The sequence below is a fragment of the Camarhynchus parvulus genome, chromosome Z, assembly GCF_901933205.1.
Source record: "Camarhynchus parvulus chromosome Z, STF_HiC, whole genome shotgun sequence".
Taxonomy (NCBI): Eukaryota; Metazoa; Chordata; class Aves; order Passeriformes; family Thraupidae; genus Camarhynchus; species Camarhynchus parvulus.
The window spans coordinates 59421161-59441138 of record NC_044601.1 but is presented as its reverse complement, the minus strand read 5'-3'; the positions used below and the strand labels follow the sequence as shown (position 1 = coordinate 59441138).

The 19978-nt window shown below is 41.8% G+C and overlaps 1 protein-coding gene across 1 annotated transcript in view; it reads right to left on the bottom strand.

Annotated features, from left to right (window-relative positions):
- ADAMTS12 (ADAM metallopeptidase with thrombospondin type 1 motif 12) overlaps positions 1 to 18338 on the bottom strand; it is a 147541-nt gene extending 129203 nt beyond the window's left edge. Inside the window, exons 1-2 of the mRNA XM_030969291.1 lie at positions 17842 to 18338; positions 12814 to 13175 (exon numbers count right to left, since the gene is read on the bottom strand). Of these exons, the coding sequence (XP_030825151.1) occupies positions 12814 to 13175; positions 17842 to 17971 (492 nt within the window). The 5' untranslated portion in view covers positions 17972 to 18338. The remainder of the gene's footprint in view (positions 1 to 12813; positions 13176 to 17841) is intronic.
- Positions 18339 to 19978: the final 1640 nt, after the last annotated feature.

Below are 19978 nucleotides of genomic sequence, written 5' to 3'. Positions count from 1 at the left end.
TGTCTTAAAGTTCTGTCTCTCCTTTACTTCCCGTCTCCCCTGCCTTCCTGTGTTACCCACAAGCGTCTCACTTGGTTCGGAAACTTTTGGGTAATAAGAGGGCTGTATTTGGGAAAGGCATTGGTTTTATTATTTACATCAATCACATTATGTAGACTTGTACAAATACAGATACATTGCACCCTGGAGTATTATCTTCATTTTATTCTATATATCCTTAAAAGAAAGATAAGGTTGAAGTGAACAAAGACCACTCATGAAGGACACAAGATGTTTATCAATCAGATTTCAGAAAAGTGCTGAAAGAGGATGTCTTGACTTCCTGAAATCTCACCTTCATATAGTGCCAGGTATGCCTAAATCATCTCCCACTGTTACCTTATCTCTTATGCTACAATTTAAAACTTCATTTATGTTTTCTTGGTTTTCCAGGTCTTCCCATTTATATCAGCCTGCTTGTTTCAAGAAGAGACTGTGAATCCTCACAAATCACTGAGGTCCCAGTGTTCAAAACAGAACTCAGGCAGCTAGAAACAAGACAAGAAGAGAAACCATAAATGTACAAATCCAGCTGCCAGTTCTACCTTACAAAAACTAAATCTCACATAAGAAGAAAAGGACAGTCTCAGACCAACATCTCTTACCCCCATCCTATTTCTCAAAACTGCTGAAAGCAAACACCTGGGGAATAGTAAAATAAGGTGTGGTACTTCCCACAGATTCTTACCCTTTTTCAAACAGACATGAGAAATGCTTGGTATATCCTGAGTGAACCTTTAGTCACATTTTCCCATATTTTTTTAATCTCTGCTCAAATCCTAGGATCTTTTTTCCTTTTTTTTTCCTCTAAGGTAAAATACTTCTACTAACAACTTACTCCCCAAAAAATCCACAAACTACAAAGCAAATATATTTAAGTCTTAGCCTCACACTTATACCAGATGAGCTTTCAAGATAGAAATGTCTATTATTCGCTAAGTCTAGACTCCACACTATGACACTTGAATTTTCCCTTCTTCAACTTCACATCTTCCACTTCCTGGTAAATGACACAATATCCTGGTCATTCTCCGTACTGATGATACCTTCTAGATCTGCATCCTGAGCAAAGTTGATTCTAGTCCCATGAGTATCAATGAAAATTCTAAATAAAAGTAGCCCCAGAACAGAGACTTAAAGGACCACATGAACAGTCTTTTTTCTCCACGAAATAATAATACCATGAAACTTCAATGTGTCACCCCAAGTGACACAGTGCTCCAAAACACAGAGCTATGAGCACCCTTGACTCGTCCCAAATACACAAGAGTAAATGCTACACACAAATAACCACATACTCCCCGTGCCAGATGTCATTAGCCCAGTTACTGGGATGCAGCCAGGTGGGTGGGGAGGATGATGGGCAGTTCCCAAATGCCTCACAGGACTCCAGTTAGCAATGTCACAGTGGCACTTCGCCAATGGTAGATGTACCATGCAAGTATAAATTAGTGACCTGATTTAATTCTGCAGCGAAGAATACTGCTCCATTCTCTGTGGCATTGCTGCAGATCCTATACAGATAAACAGGTCAATCTACTGCCATGTTCAGGGTAAACTCCTGAAGAGACTTTGTCCCGTAATCAGGTTAAGAAATTAAAAAGAAAGGGCCTAAGAAACCCGGTTGAAGCTTAAGGGTTTGCGGGGAGGGGTTGAGTTAGCGGCGGTTTTCTGCTTTGAGTTTTTGGTTTTGCTTTATTTTTAATTTAGATAATTCTGATCTCCTAACCTGTACACAAAAATAGCCTGTGTGAGGGCTAAGAATGCCAGAGGTATATGGACAATTCACAAATTCCTACATTTCACAGAAATCCACTGTGAGAATCTGAGCTATTATGCCTAATGTTTTCTTCTCAGCTGAGCTTCTAATTCGCGCACCGTTTATCCACTTACAGACTCTGTACATCACTTTATCTCTATGTTCTGCATCTTGAGTCTTCACACTGGACTGTCTGGATGAATAATGGCTTTCAATTCATTTTTTATATAGGACTTTATAGTTCAAAGAACAGAAGTTCTTAGTAATGGGGAAACACAAAACATTTGTAAAAGATGAAAAAATGCAACTCAGTTCAGCTAGCTCAGTCTCCATAAAGAAGCTTGACATAAACAAACTTGGCTTGTTTATATTTAAAATATCTAATTGTCATTCAGTCCTTCACAGAACACATTTCTTGAGAAGTGTTATGATAATCAACTTAACTAGAAATAGTACCATATAAAGCAACATTCACAGCCATAACATGAAGAGACTATGCCAAAAGCTGCTCTTCTGCCTTGCCAGAAGATGATGTGTCCTAATTATGAGAAAATGGCCAAAAAGATAACACAACTGGGCTGGAGATAACATTCCTTACTAAAGCAATTCAGAATACTGGTGCAAAATAAATTTAATATCCTAAAACCTCACCTGGGTAAATAACTGTAGCTGATGATCTGGCATGATATTTAATGAATTTAATGTTATTTCTATTTTATCTTAAAAAATACTAATATTAAAATCTATATTCTTTGAAAAGACAGCTACCAATTTCCTGGAAGGCAGTGATTGCTACTGCAGGCAGCAGCTTTGTGGTTAGTCGTAGCTAATTTACACTCTCCTGTTTCATTCCCTCCTCAGAGTTGGATTGCTTTCACAGGTGCAGTAATGGTCATTTCGCCTCATAAAACTCCTTGGCATTTCTCTCCTGAACTGCTACTACTCTCAGACTTTCGATCTTTTTTCCAAAGCCAAGTGAAATCCATTTCCTGATTTGAAAGAGAACACTTAATTCGATAAACAAGTGGCATGCTGTCTCTGTAGCTTAGCTAGCAATAAAATAAGAAACATGCAGTTCTCTGTGTAAGGAGAAAACCTGTATTTTTCTAATTTATCCCATTTTTTCTGACAGCTGAGACTGGGGTCCTGCTTCCAAGAAGCAGCAATAGCTTGTGCTGTGCATTTTGGTGAAAAAAGGATTATAACACACCTGTTGTTTTTTGACAAGCATCTGCCACCAGCTGTGACTTAACAACATTATATAAAGATACATTAAAAATCTCAGCAAGTACTCAGCCACTCTGAACTGACATGATGTAGTAAGAAATACAGTTTCTCTTTTTGATTATAAGTTATTCGGAAAAAGACAACAGCTGTTGCAAAATATGCGGGCAATGCAGTTCAAACATTTTGGTGCGGTCTATAACCATGGCAAAAACAGTTTAATAAACATTAAAATCTACTGAGGAAGATCCAAAAAAAGGACATCCAGACTCCATATAGAAAGCAAAGCCAGAAAGAGCTTGTATTTTAACTAATTTCTTACGCCTCATGGCAGCAACAACCAATTCTTGCTTTCCCCTCCACACACAACTTTTAAGAGAAGGCACCTGTGTTAAAATACAGATATGGCAAAAACACTCTCGCTTGGTGAACACCTGCTGTAAACCCTGTGCCATAAGAACACAGAAATGGCCAGACTGGATTAAAACAAAGATCCTTCCAACTCAGGAGCCTTTACAGTAGACACAAGCAGATTTTTATGGAAAGGCTGCAAGAACAGAGCAAAGATAAAAGGACAGAATCACTGAACTTCAGATGTTCTGGAAAACTTCCAGTTTGGGATGTCTTGGGTTAAAGGCTACTTTCTCGTCACTTTGCCGGAGTTCTTCTCCGCTACTTGCTCATTTTACCCATCTACTCCCCTGCCATTCAAGATACTTCACTGTCTACCTTCTACACAGCCAACTGAAATGACAGATCTCACAGTTGGCAATTCAGCAATCTTATATTAATTCATTTGGAAAAGCAACTTAATGGGTTTTGTGTGTTTTTTATTAATAATGAAGCTTCTTGGCTATGGCTTTTCTCCTTCAACCAATTTCCTTGTCTTAACATCTGGATTAAAAATTAGTTTACAATCTGTTATACAGGATATTAGAAAACTCTAGGAAGTTATTAAAGTAAGGACAAAGGACAACCAATGAATGTCAGAAAACTCCTGAGAGTGAGCAGCTGGACAAGAAAGAAAAAAAATGTAATTAATAGATGAATGAAAATTCATACAGCACTGCACAGTGAAGGGGGAAAAGCAGCATATGGACTCTGATCTAGATGCTACTGTGCAGAAAGAACCTGAGCTACTGTTTTCATGAGGAAAAAAACTAGAACTATGTAACAAACTAATCTTAACAGCGGACCAACAAAGCTGTCAAGTGTCTGCAATTACCAAGAAACAAAAAAAAAATAATTAGGAATACACTATGTCACTGAGTAAATAATCTCAAACACTAAACTCAGTGTTTCACTGTTCACTGTGTCCTCCATGACAACAACTCCAGGAAGCATCAAATGAAACTGATTAAAAAAGCTGGTGAAAAACAAATGAAGATATATCTAAATCATTTTCAGTATATAATTAATATGTAAAGATTTATATTTCTAACACTAAGTAAAGCAGTGCCCAGATAATATGCGCAATACTTATACATCAATAGGTTTTCCTCCAAAAATTTGATCTGAGTTGAAAACAGAAGCAAGGATGACCAAATGAGAGATGGCCAACTGCCATGTTCTTACTCATATCCGGATATTTACTTAGTCATTGTTGGACAGAGGATGCTGGGTAAAACAGACACTGACCCTATCCACAGTCTCCATTTTTATGGTTTTGACCAGATTTGGTCAATGACTGTTCTAGATAAGGAAACAGACAGAATTAACACTGCATAAAAATCAGTAGATATTCAAGTTCGGACTGATCATTTAAAACTGCGTTTGTTTCAAATATATACATTTCAAAAGAGGGTGGGAGGGAAGAGTGAATTTGCAAAAAGGAATCTTGAAACCCAAAGCTCTGCGTTAGCCTTTACTGTGAGTTCTAACCAGAATTAGTTTAGATCTACTCTTGGGCTTTCCATGCATCCACAAGCAGTTTATTAGGGATCTACTGTTTGCCATGAGAACTGGAACACACCATGAACAAGTTTAAACACAGACATTGTTTAACCAAGACCACAAGCTTTTTCATGACTACTCACTCATTTTTAATGCTTGTCCTTCTCCAGAGCACACCTGAAGCCAGTGTGTATATAAAGCAACAAAATACCCTAGACTAAATCACTAAATACTTAAATGCTGTTGCAATTAAGAAATGAGTTGGGCAAGTACATTGTTAAGCACCAGAATCTTGGGGGAAAAAAAACAAACACAACAACTTTTTTGGCCACAGTTTGGTAACAAGAAATACATACAGCAGGACAGAAACCTTCTCAGCACACCAAATAGATCTGAACCCAATAGCTTTAGCTGCAGTGCAGCTGTTCTGCAGTGACAGAGCTACATGTATGAATACAGATTTGCATGTGTGTGTGTCTGATGTTTGTGCACATATAACCAAGTCCTTATGCTGACACTGTGCAGAGACTGCAGCTGTTCCTCTCTGACAGACAAAGAGAATTGAAGAGGCCATTGTGAAAATGGAATAAAGAAGAAAAAGTTATATGAACAGCAGAACTATCAAAGCCTTGGTCCCTCACAGATTTGCTTCTCACATGTGCTCCATTTCCCCAGTCCAAGCAATTTCGTCCAATCTCTCCTGAACTCTCAGTGCTCCTCACCATCAGCAGGGACATGGGCAGGACTGCACCTCACTCAGTAACAACTTAGAGCTGCGCTGAGCCACTGGCCAAGCTGAGTGCGCACATCCATCATTTCACTGATCAAAAGTTCTCACCTTCACCTGCAAAATTCTTAAGAACTTAATGGGTTTGATGCCTACACTTCTCTTTCAGAGAATGAAACAAAAACTTCCAAAGATAATAGAAGATATTAAAATAAATAAAGAACAGACTATTTTACAAACCTTACATTATTAAGAATCAAAGCAAAATAGATGTTATGCATATTTTTCACTTCTGCATCCTGAACCTGAAGTCAGAATCTCACAGATTTCCCTCAGTAAACATAAACATTTTGTAAAAAGACACCAAAGTAATGAAATCATGACATAGCAGATTGGTTACAAAGGCTCATGGAAACTGGAAAGATGATTGACAGCTCTGCACATGAACATTATTCCTAAATAATTAGCAAATATATAGATATATATTTAAGCAAGAGATTAAGATTCCTTAAAACTACCTTATAAGAGTAATCCTTTCATATTCTCAAAAAATCATTATCTTGAAGGAGCATTCTAAATCTGAGTACTCCATCCACACAAGCTCACAAAGACTAATCCTTTTTTTAACCTACCCCACTCTTCCACTGAATGTAACACTGAATGTAATGACTCTTCCACTGAAATGTAACACAATGTTATAAAAGCTCCGGTCAGACCCAGCTTCTGGTCTAACAACTTCATATTGGTTAAAGGTGACAAGGCCAAAAGCAGGAGCCACAGACACAGCCAGATTCTCATGTATTGAGATCGCTGATGAGATTCGTTTGACCTGTCAATTAAGAGTATTTTTGCAGACAAAAGACTGGGGGAAGGGAGCTGGCAGATGGATAGCTGAAGCTTAAACACAAAGAAAGGGATGGATGTTAAAGTACTGCAGCAAATACTAATGAAAGTTTGAAGGATTAATCTATTGGGGGATGGGGGTAGACCCCCACAGACCACCACACACCCTGCCTTTGGATCATCTTCGAAAAGAAAAACAAAACTATGCAACACAACAACAACACTAGTCAGTCAAGGAGAATACCCAGATATTTATTACTATAATGGAGAAACAAGGCAAACCAAGCACGACAAAGAACAGATGCACAGCAAAAACTGCATTTACTTTCAGTGTATATTTTTCTACTTGCAATATTTTCCATACTACTGCATGTGAGAAGAGACGTACAGCAGCTACACAACCAGGTTAGTTGGCAGCTCTTTCCTTCTTTAGGATTGCCAGAACAAGTCAAATTGCAGTAATCAGACTGTGGAAGCCCCATGGTATCCAGCCATGGAGCAATTCCCATCCCTGAGGAAAATGCTGGCAGCTTGACCTCATTCTTGCCTCTCTCCAAACACCATATTCCTACATTTTGGTTCCACCAGATCATCCTTTGCCAGACAAACCAAAAGAGGACGCAGTGGAGATGCCACTGACACCAAAGTAAGGAGATACCACTGGCAGAGAAGCAGATATGGCCATACTTCCAAACACAAGCAGGACCCACCCAGTACCATCCCTCAGGGAAAAGACAAGAAGACTGTCTCAGAGGAAGGAAGGAGAGATGAGAGAAGAGCAGGAGATCCCTGAAGAACTTCTGGTTTTGTCTCCCAGAAGCCATGTTCACAGAATGGAATTAGTGTATCTCAGGAAGCACTACAGGAATACATTACAATTCAACTCATAAAATTAAAACAGCCACCTAAACAGCACATGTGCCCAAATGTGTTCTGGGTGTGCCTGTCACAGGTCAGGGATCAGCACTGAATCGAATTTCAGGCGGTCAAAAGTTTCAGTGAGGAAAACATTACATGCCCCCTTTCCATAACAGTCTTCTCACTGCCATATATTTTGCCACTTTTAATAATCAAAATACACTTCCATTGGAAGAGGAACAATTCTACTAGCTGCATGTGTACTACAAGTGAATAAAAAGACACGGTTATTTTTCTGGGCTATAGGAGTGAATTGTGTAGTTCTTTAGCTTTGCTAAACCTTGGTAACTACCTTTAACAACGGATTAGCAAACAAATGGTCAGTAATCAAACAAGCTCAAATGCTGGGAGATACAGAAGCAGATAAAAGTATGTATTATAAGCTTAGCAAGACATTTTAGTCTTCCATTACTTTAGAACAAATATTATAAAACTGTTTTAAAGATTATTTTATTCTCAAACCTCATCTAAGGAAAAAACCAAGTCCAACATGTTGAAGGCTGTTTTCTGTATCTACAGGAGAGGACAGTCTAAACAGCAGTATTAGACCACTATCTGTCACAGAGCCCATTATCACTAAAATATTTTTATGATACCTGCACAGAATTGTTCAACTTGGGACAGATCATAAGACAGCAACACGTGGGTCAACATAAAAACAGCATCTCACATTAACTAGAAAAGCTTATTGGCATGTAGCAGGTGAATTCCCCCAAACTGATGCAAGTCTGCAAAAGATAAAAGCTACACTGAGAAGACAGGTGGAACTGGATGAGTACCAGAGCTCATTCTGGGTTTCATACAACAGTGATATCCTGCAACAGAGAACAGTTACATTCAAGCAGAATTCAGTCACCATTCCACTTCAGTGACAAGTTTGTCACTGGTGTCAGGATAGACAAAGACGTGCCCAGAGAGGTCCCACTTGGAGCATCTCCTACCAGCTGCTACACGAACAGTCATACAGCCACCAATTAAAGGTCTACAAAGGTCTGCCCTGACTGTGGCCCAGCACAGAGAGAATGGAGGTGGGGGAAACATTTCAAAAATCTTTTCAAAGGCACCCAGCACTTCTTAAAAACAGTGATGTCCAGCAGGACAGAGGCAACCCTCTGACTAGCTGGAGATAGCCAAAGCGGGATCTGCCCACAGGCCCTGTATGGCCAGGAGTTTACCAGATACACGGGCACAGATTTCCATACTAATATCCTTCCACTCTCCTCCCTTTACCATGCTAATGCCTTTGAAGATGAATGCATCCCCCCCAGAGCAACTGTTGATTGACATCTCTGCTCTGTAAACAAGTGTCAAGGAAACAAAGCCTTAATAATGCTCTGTCATCTAAAAATACTATAAACAATGTCTGTGTTACTGATGGATAAAAGGGGGCCTTGTTCCTAATGAAGAGGATGGACTATCAGAGGAAAATTCACTTCCCAGCTCTGTAGGACTTGGTGCATACAAACCCAGGATATTCATTCAACTTCACTGGGCTTTGCTCGCTCCCAGCCCTACTGAGAGGACAAGCTGACACCACTGCTCCAACACAAGGGATCCTCAGCACTAGCACACAAATGACAATTAAGAAATTAGTATTGGGAAAGTTCATTGCAGCCTTCTGTGGAAAGGCACTGCGAAAACTCAAAGCATTATTAGAAGAGTGCCCTAAATAGACTGCCAAGACAGCCAATCCAAACATCATTTTCACTCAAAGATATAAAAATAAATCAATTCCTTCCTTTACTTCATCTTGGAAATTTTCCTGTATCTAAGTGATTTCATGTTTGCTCCCCTGCCAAGTGCCACAGCTTGATGTTTCTTGTGTTCCAGTAGTGACTCCCCCACCGGGATTCCCTCATCCAACTGTGACCCAAAATAAACAGTGAGGGCTGTCTCACTCTGCCCATGTTAACAAATGCATTATTCAAAATGGCTCAGAAGTGCAAAAGACTTTACTAAGCAACTGACCCATAGAGGAAGAGACAGAGATTACAGCATCATGTTCTTCAACCTGCTAAGAAGGTCATGATCAATCTATCATGGAAGGGAAACTAAGATTTCACAAGGTGTAAGAAAAAATTTATTTGGAAATTACATCTTATTTCCTCCAGATCTCTTGATAAATATCCTCTGTATCCCCTTGCCCTGATCAAATTCCTTTATGAATCTTTTTTTCCCCATATATACTTCTGAAAACAGAGACACAGTTACTTTTTTTTTTTTAAAGAACAACGTCACACAAAGACTGTACCACCAGTTCTCATATCTCACATCTATCACTCTGATATTTCCTTTGCAGGCCATTTTGTGAACATTAAAAAATACATCAGCAATGCCTATGTAATGCCAAGGGAAGTAGGAATACATTTCAAAGTTAAAATGAAAGGGAGATGAAAATACATTTCTAGATTTTCTGTTTTCAGTGCACTATGTGAGTGATTTTTAAGACAAACACAAACCTACAGCACACTCTTTTTGGTTCTTATACACCACTATTGTCCTGGAATATCAGAAACTGTCAAATACAAACCAAACAGACTCAAAATGAGAAGTTATTCCACAAAGAGGACTAGAACTAGGAACACTCTAGAACACTCTCCCACAGGCATTTTTAGGATTTTATTATGTTCCAATTCAGCCCACCATTTGTAAAATTGGAGTGGACATATTCTAAGAAATTCACTAGGGAAGAATTACAAAATAATAATGCAACATTTGACACTAAAAATGACAACCAAGAGGATATTCCATAAAACATATTTATTTAATCAAATCAGTACATTCCAGTTGTATTTTTTCACCAGCTCCAATGACTAAGAAAGCAAAAAAAATGAAGTTTAGGGATCACAGAGTTTCCTGTCATTCATTACCATGGTAAATTGGTGCTTCACTGAGCTTATTAAAAAATGCCTCAGCAACAAAAGCACAGTAGGCTTTCATTTGATGATGAACCTGAAGTGTCAAGACCAAACAGCATCAGGGAAGGAGCATCACTAACATTCCTGCTCCCAGTACTTGAAAGCTAAGATTACTGACTGGTTTTCACCAGCTCCTGGGTTATGAGGCTTGAGCACATCAGCACAGTTTTACAACAGCAAACAAGCTAGTCATTTCTCCTCATGCCATCATCTATTCATCTCCTCAGATACTTTAGTATCTGAAGCAAGTTTCTCTAATTTCCTGGTGTTTACTTACTCTCAGTTCTTCATTCTCCTCCCCTTCTTCACAAGAGTAAATGGAAAAAAATATTTTCAATAGAAAAACACAAGTCATCCCAGAAAGAAAAAAAGACAGAAATAGACCTTATGATGAAGAGCAAAAAATTGAGAATCACCAGGATGAAAATAAATCAACTCTGAACTCTGAAATGTGGAGACAACCACAAACAAAAAAAAGTTTCAGAAATGTTAGGTTTTTATTATGAAAATCAGATTTCATTTTTCATAGGTGACAAAATTATTCATCAATAGATGTTTTCATGTGACACTAGATCTTTTGGAATTAGCTTTCAGGGGAAAGGCAAGCTAAATCACCTTTCCCTAGCTTGTGGCACACAGGAGGATCAAGATACAGACCCAATTCTTACTGCAACCTCTTCAGAGCAGCAACTCCTGTACTTCAAAAATCATCACATCAAAACCATCATGTTTTTATCCAGAGGCAAATTCATTTATTCAGCCTGAATTAATTTGTGATTATATATTTTCAAAGTTTCATTTTGGGGCAGGCTGGGAACAGAAAACCTCAACAGTGATTTTTCTGATACAAGTGCTCTTTCAAAACCTCCAAATGAAAATCAAAGTCAAAAAAGTTTGTAACACATATGAAAGGATAACTTTAGAAGGTATTACCAAGCTGAATTTAAAATGCCAACTGTATTTTTTTTAGTTCTTGTTGCAGACTAAATACTTCCAAAGATATAATGAAGATCGAGCACCACATTTTCAAGCTCTCATCCAACTGAAAAATAACAAAGACATTCTGGTAAAGCACAAAACAAAACAACCAAAAGAACTACTTGTATCATCGTATGTTCTTTTATTTACTGACCCTGTATGACCAAAAGATGTTTTGGAGAAATTTTGATCAGTTGGTTCCCACCAGAAATGTAACTTAAAAAATAAAATGCATGAATCTTCATACCTGTGGGACTGAAATTTCTGCCCTCAAGCAATGGTTTGTTTCTCCAGGAAACATGCCAAATGTGTTATCAGCACTTCCGAAAACTCCAGAGTTTCCTATTTCATACATACCAGCACTGTCTTCATGTTGTTTCTTACACACTGCCAGAAGACTTTCCATGGTTTCTGAAAGCTTCACACAGCTCAACAGCAAGGAACACACCTTGATACTGACAGGTCAGCAGGGAAAGGTTACACTTCACATTTTACCCACCCTGGCGTTCAGGCTCAGAACTGAAGCATCAAACCCCAGCCTGCTGCAGATTTGAGATGTGTTGGCCAGAAAGGATCAGTCCCCTGCTTCAGGGGTTCTCAAACATTGTCATTTGACATTCCAGGCACGTGCAGTCAAGGCAGGACAGCATGTGCATGCTGCACACCTTTCACCATCACCTCTGCCTGTACACTCCACAAACCCTTTGGGTTCTGCCTCTCACACATCACACATGCCACTTTACACACCTTGCTACATCCCCTTCCCACTCAGGCAGTTTGTTCCTTCTTCCCCTCCAGAAAGGCATTCTCAGCCTCATGCTCTAGCGCAAACAGAAACCGAAGCTATGGCTGTGATTAAAAGCCACACAGCATGGAAAAGAAAAGGTTTCCATCTCCTTTTCTCAGTGTGAACCACTGAAATATTCAACTTCAAGCTCCAGCCTTAGAAGTGCTCTTGGACACAAGGTGCCTAGCAATGGTTAACACTTGAATTCAGAGCTCTGGCTAAGGTTGCATCTAATCTATCATTTATATCTGAAGCTGCAGTGCAGTTCATAAGGAAACAACTGCGTTTTCCCAACCTACCATCCATGGGTGTGATTCACAGAGTAGTTTCAGTGTACTTGAGCTACACTGCTTTTAGAGGAGAACAGAACAGAAGCTCATATTCGGATGCATTGGTAAGGCAATCCAGCTACTAATAGAATCAAAGCAATGACTCGATATTTGGATGGCTTCAAGCTGTATGACTAACAGAAACCTTCAGTCCAGATCACCAAAAAAAAAAAAGAATCTAGCTAAAAGTAAATGCCAAGGGGCTTCAGCATCACCTTTTGACTTTCTGATTCTTCAAAAAACCCGAACAACATCCATAGAATTAAACATTCTTTCTGAGTTAGTAGGGCATCAGACTGGCTCATCCAGTTTCTTAGCAGACATATTCATAAAATACCAGCTCAGCTCTAATGACACCAGAAATAGCCCAAAACCCCAGTAAAGATCACACCACTTACCAGGCCACTGCAAGTGCTGATCGCTGCTGTCCCACTGCCAGAGCCGGGCTGCCACGCTGTGCCAAGGAAGTGGCAAGGAACTCCTGAGTGAGCTGAAATCTTCGCTCTGGTGTGGTTGCCACGTCTCCTTTCTACTACGTAGTTATGGGAAAGAAATCCCATGTGGATAGTCAAGTTAAAAAACAGATCTTTCTCCTTGTGATTAATTTTGTAATATACCACATTTTCACTTTTTCTGAGATGTCTCTTCTTCCTCAGGCTTGAGATGGGATGGTGTAGATTAAAAGAAAGAAAATGCCCACTTGCATCTACTCTTGCTGGATGAACCACGTGGTATTCTGGCACAGTCTTCACAAATTGCTCTGAGAGAAAGGGCGGGGGGGGGGAGAAACAAAACTAGAGTGAGTACTAGCCTGTTCAGTTCTCATATAATTCAAAGGAAAAATCAGAAGTGAGAGCAACTCACCACAACATCCTACTGACAGGCAGTGCGCTGACTACTATGGAATACATTCCTCATTTAGGCTTTCCATTCTCCCATTGTAACACTCAGTTTAGAAGCTAAACATTCTTCTTTTCAAACATTTTGTCCCCATTCATATAAAAGACTGACTGTCATGCACACCCCCCTCTCCCAATCCCAAAGGGCTTGGGAACCCTCCATGACCTAGGTCTCCAGGACATGATACTCTGATCAAGGAGTGTGATCTTCACACATCCAAAAAACTGACCACCTGAAATTGGACAGAGAGCCTTGCAAACACACAAAGGTGAAGAGAACACAAATTGATCATTTGTAGTAACAGCATCTCAGTAGCACCAGCTTTAGCAGCTGCTGCAGCTGCAGCTTCAGAATTTCAAAGGAGGGTTTGCAGAGAATGAAGTAATCGTGCTCTGTTGTATAAGGCGTTCCAAGCAGGGTAAGACTGGAAATCTTATCACTTCTCAGAATCTAGCAGGGAAAGAGAGCATTATTGACATTGTTGTCCCCTGCTACAACAGGGGAAGCATACACAAGAAGATACAGAAGAAACACCAGCTGTACCCAATTTTATTTTTTTAAATTAATGTGAAACGCAAAAGCCCCATGCAAATAACACAAATCCATGTAAAACACAATCCATAAGAATTCATACCCTAAGGGCCAGATCTGCTGGGATACTTGAATTCTACCCAAGAAATGACAGTCTGAACACATTTAATTAAAAAGAAGTTATGATGGCACGCATTAGTCCAATTCCTCTTTACCCAGAGTTGCTCTTCATTCCCAAAGTCCCAGCCACTCACACATAAAGTGACTACACCTCATTCATTAATTAAGCTGCTTAACAAAGCAATTAGCCTGTTCCAGCTGCTTCCAGGCTAGGTCTAGTTAGACAATCCTTTTAGAAGCATTTCTCCCTCTATTGCCTGTACCTTCGAAGTCATAGAGGAAAAATCCTGCCTAAGCACGCAGCTGTCTGGATTCATCCCCTTCTGGAAGGAGCACATCTCAGCTGCCCTCATTAGCTGCAGTTTAAGACGTGGCTGCTTGAGTTTCCTCAGGCCAAGGACCCCTGAGACAAATGCACTGAAACACTTCGAACTGAAATGAAAGCAAAACAAAACACACAAAGTCCCCAGCCTCCCAGCACATATAGAACTACATCAGAAATCTGGCCTAGTTTCAGCAGCACCTCTACTTCAGAAGTAAGCTAATTCTCTTACACAACAGATTTCTTTGTACACAAGCCTGCAGTGACTTGGAGCATTTGCAGGACAAGCCACAGCAGTGGGGTTTTGGGCCTTCACAGACAGAGCCAGGTCTTGACAACAAGGACAATAATGCCTACCACAGGTTCTGAGAGACATCTGCCCCTGTCCATTGAGGGGACTGAGACACTGGAAACTCAGTGCACACCTTCATGCCTGCAATTTGCACTGCCTGTGGACAGCAAAAAAGGTGCTGGATGCCTGATAATTCAGCAGCTGAAGCTAACCCAAGCCTCCTCACACTCTACAGGGAAGCAGAAAAGAAAAAAAATACAGGTAGAAGAGATAAGAAACACCAAAAAATACAGCATATCTGCAAATGTTAAATTGTGAGACTTCTGGGAAGTACCATATCCCAATATGGGACTTCCCAGACAAGGGACTTCCATATGGCTAGCAAAGCCAGACTAGCAGAGAATGCTGCAAGACCAGCCCCCATTTCTGTGGTTTTCAGCACAATTAATTAAATAATCAAATCCAATGCCTGAAGGAAAACTTACTCATTTGCTGTCACTGTGCAATTTGCCTCTGCCTGATGTCTTGAACCTAATTTGTTGCGGCTTAACTGCTGAATTCCATGCTAGACCAAAGACTTCTGGTTTTGGATTTAAAACTATGCAAGGAAGTTTTTTACTTCATCACTATAGCATCACTTAGTGTACAGAGGTTAAAGAAAAGTAGGCCATCAGCATCAGTAAGATGCGAAACAATGGGGAAGCATTGGATTATCAAAGCAGAGAAACTGAACTTCTTTCATATACATATTAAATACTTGTTTAGTTACTGGAGAGAGGAATTATGCTGCAATAATAATGTACTGTAATACAACTGCAGAAATTAATTATTAAAAACCCTTCAAAAGACCAGAGGGAATAAGATTACAACACAAAAGTCTAACAGGAAGAGGGGAATTATATTTCTGCAAGTAATCACTATCAGTACAGTTTTGCTTAGACACATGGGTAAAAGGCAGCCCTAACTATAACAGAAAAATCTACTCAGCTCCACACTAAGCCTAAGACAGCATAGTTTCTGCCTGGAGAAGAGCGTAAAACAGACAAGAGGTATAATTTTGGTGATCCCTTTCTGCCCTTCTAGGAAAGAACAAAATTCATGCAACGCAGACTGCTCAAAATCAGGGGCTGCATCCTTCAACACCGAATACTCTAGTTTCATATAGTAACATGAATTCCTATTAAAACACCTCAAGTTTCCATAAAATTTTGCAGCAGCAAACATAAATGGAGAGAACAAATGCCACTGACAAGCTGTGGCACTGGCATGTCACAGCATCCCCCTTGGACACCCAGCATACTCTCCACTCCAGGGGAGTTCTGCCTGTCGTGTGGACACTGCTCAGGATTTACAGTCCAGGAAAAGTGGCTGTGTAGCTCCGGAGAATGTTTTGTCTTTCCAGAACTACAGCCTGGGTATGCTGGCTTGTGTTGGTGCTGTGAATGAGACCGAAACATGGCAATGAGCAGCACACACTTGAGTCACGACTTTGCTCTGCAATCACAGTGTCTGCTCAGGCCCTTGGGCACACAGGACAGGCAATGTTCAGGCTCTTCACACTCGTTTTGAGGAGCTCAAGTATTGTTTAAGTTGTCAGAGAAATCTTCCCTGCAGACCTTTTTAATTCCACATCATTGTAAACATCTGATAATATTCAAAACCACTCCTGTGTGTTCTGCTCCTCTGTGGATGCAAATTCACCACACATGGCAGAGAATTGCCTTATTAAGAATGGCTGTACGCAAAGTGAATAAACTAGGATAAAAATATACATGATCTGTCACACATGACAGGAAAACCACAATTTACTTTAAATACATAACATGTACCCTGACAAAATTCCTTTAAAATGCAACACACCATCATTTGCCATTGTTTCATCTCCATCTTTGTAGTTTGTGTACATGTGCTCCTCAGACCCTCTGGCTTCTTTTCAAACCATTCCCTGGGATAGGAAATAGTGTGGCTCATCTTGTGAGGAAGAATCACACCCAGGAAACACAGCAAGCTCCAAAGCCCCACAGCAGAGAGCAGGCCTTCAGCAGTCAGCAAGGGCATCCCCAATGTCCCATCCACCACACTTACGGATGTAGAGACAGCAGAACACTTCAGCTCCACCACATAAAAATTTCATTCCACACCTCACACTGCAAGAAACCTTCCTGTGTAAAAAATTAGCCACATTCTTAACTGCACTTTTACTGAATGCTATTTGCAAATTCTTGGAAAAGACTATTTTCCATGCCTAGAAAGTTAAATTACTTCTACATTAATTTCCACATGCCCAGCAATTAAACGGCCACTACATGCTAACACAACCATCCCTGTTCCGTGCCATGTACAGTCACAGGGATGTAATTATTGCTAGCATCCACTTTCAATGAATTAATCAGGAACCATCTTTAGGATATTTGAAAATTCACTTTTCAGGCACCTTATTTTAACACTTTTCAGGCACTTTATTTAAACACCTTTCCACAGTCTCTGAGAGGTACAGAAGATTTTCTCTTTTGTGTTCAAGCTCTTTTGAAAGCACCACAGCTGTTTATTGCATCAGGAAGCAAAATTTCCTCATATACTTTTGGATCTTCTACTGCCAGGCAGAATCTTCCAACTACTCAAAATTCTTCTCCCTTGGGAGTCACGATTTTCCTTAAACAGGCAAAAACTAAAATAAAAAATAAAATTCCTTGCACTCCCCACTCCAAAAGAGGACAAAATAACCCAACTGTGAGGGCAGCCTCAAAGAAACCTCTCCCGCGGGTGAAGTCTGATTTGTAATTTACCATTCTCACTAAATGTGAGAAACTCACAGCGGGTGCTGAACCCTGCTAAAACCAATCCTTCTACAGTGCCGGCTGCTTTGGTACAGAAGCGATGGCTTGCTTAAAAATAAATACACAATCAGGACAGTAAACTTCTTCGCTTTAGTAGCACAGAACGATCCCGGCATTTAGAGAGCTGCCTCTGAACGGCGAAGATCTGCAACAGGCAGGGTTTAGCAATACCTTCATCTCTACACAGCCAAACTCTGCCCGGCAGCCGCAGAAGGCGCAGCCAGAGCGCTGTGCCCCGGTGCGGAGCCGCGCGTCCCGGCAGCGCTGCCCGGGCAGCTCCGGGGGCCGACACGGCCCCGCTGCCGCCCCTCCCGCCCGAGCAGCGCCCCGACGCCGCTGTGCTGCTCCGGCTGGCAGCGCACCCTCGGCGGGACCCGCTCCCCGTCCCGTCCCGTCCCGTCCCGTCCCGCCCGCCGCCACTGACCTTGCCCGCCGTCGGGGAACGGGGAGCTGCCGGCCAGCGGGGCCCTGCCCAGGCAGGGCGCTTGGGCGTGGAGGACGAGGAGCCAGAGGGAGAGCACGCGTGCGGCCCGGCTCCGCGGCACACATGGCATGGTGCGGGCGGGCAGCTGCGAGCGGGGCGCCTATCGGGGCCGCGGCATGGCCGGGCCGCTCCCGGCGCCGCCGGACACAGGCGCCGCTCCGCACAAGGGCTGCGCGGGGCCGTCCCGGTGTCTGGTTTCTGCCGGCGGAGGAAGGAGGGCTGTGGGGAGGGAGCAGCTCCCGGGAGCCCCCGCCTCGGAGCCGCCGGGGTTAACGTGGCGGGACGAACCGGGCCGGGCCGGCGGGGAGGGAGGAGAGGCGAGGCTGCCAACAGGGACCGCCGCCCCTCTCCGCCCTCACCACGGCCGGAGTGGGGCGTTCGGCCCGGCAGCCCTCGGGGAGGGCCGCCCGCACAAGGCAGCGTCCCCTCGCTGGGTCTCGCCGGTGGTCGCCGCCGAGGGGCCGGGGCAGGGCGCCTCGCAGCCCCGCACAGGCCCTGCCAGAGGTTCCCCCGCCGCGGGAGGAGGTGTTCGAGGCACGCGGGAGCTTGTCCCGTTGTCCACCGCTCTCTGATGCCGCGGGAGGGGATGCGGGGGTTTCCCGGGCTGAAGCATCCTGTAGCCCGTGGCCCCTCGGGGCCCAGCAGCCAGAGCCCTGTTTCCCGGCTGCCTGACAGAGCCACAGAGTCAGCCAGGTTGGAAAAGACTTCTGCGGTCATTGAGTCCATCCCGTGGTTTGAATATCAAAATGTCAACCAGACCATGGTAGCAAGAGCCACATTCAGTGCTATCTTAAACACCTCCAGGGATGCCAGCTTCACCACCTCCCTGGGCAGTTCATGCCAAAGTTTAATCATCCTTCCTTGTGAAACAATTCTTCCTAGTGTCCAGCCTAATCCTCCTCTGATGCAGGTTAGGACTCCTCGGGGTGACCAAGACCATTCTGTGTTTTAGCAATGTGCTGTCACATTGGGGTTACTTCTGAATGTCCTCCCTATGAACAGACAGTTCCTAAATAACGTTGGCATCTACATTTTTAAGTGCATGCCATGTGCTCTCTAGCAAGTCTCCTCATCTAGCATCTGCTATGGTTACTGCCAGGCCAAGGATCAACACACTTCAGTGCTGTCCCGTGCTTGAGACCTGGGCTGGGCTCCTTATCTGTTTTGATAGCGTCCTGCTGGCTCCACTATGGACTTCTTGTATACCTTCATAGCAATCTGTGCTTTATTATGCTTGTTTCTCTGCTCAGTTTTCTCAAGATGAATGGCTGCCACAGTTCAACTGCCTTAGCTGTAAGAACTGTGAACTCCAGACTCCAGAGCACAGAAATGCAAAAAAATAGTTAAAGCTCCAAGGTTTTCTAAATCAGCAAAAAATGTGGCTTCCCCCAGGACTCAAACCAGTAACTCTGGGAACGGACATGTTTGTAAGAGTGATAATTGATTTAGGAATCATCATGTGCTCTCTTCTAGATAGTGGGAGGACACAGACCATGCAAAAGAAATATTTGATATTCAGCATGGATTATTTGATATCCAACAGTACTTGCCAGGAGAAGATTTGTTAATTGCGAGATATTTTTTTCAATATTTCTGTCCATATATTCTGCACATAAATAATATTATCTCATCTGTTACAGTGACAAGTTTTCTGGTGTTCTTGCCATTAAGAGTCTTGGTCTAGTCACACAGTGGGCATGAGGCTATTTTGTGAGACTGGGTATTATAGTTGGCTTAGCTCTTTATCAGTACTTCCCTGATATTAATTTAAAGCTAAATGTGACCTGAAATTGATATTATATATATATATATAATATTTAACATCTAAAACCACAATTGTTGCATAGAAAAAGCCACACAATTTGACATTAATATTTTAAAATAATTCAGTTGGCAAATAAGGAAGTATCTCCACCAAATGAAATAAAAAAAGGAAAAATACTGCAAAATGAGGAGAACAGGCTAGGAACATGGACAGAAGCTATGACAGTTCAAGAGATGGTCATATGTTTACAAAGTACTGATTTAACATACTTCTTGAAGGCCCTCAGAAAAATAACCCTTCTGTGAGAGACGT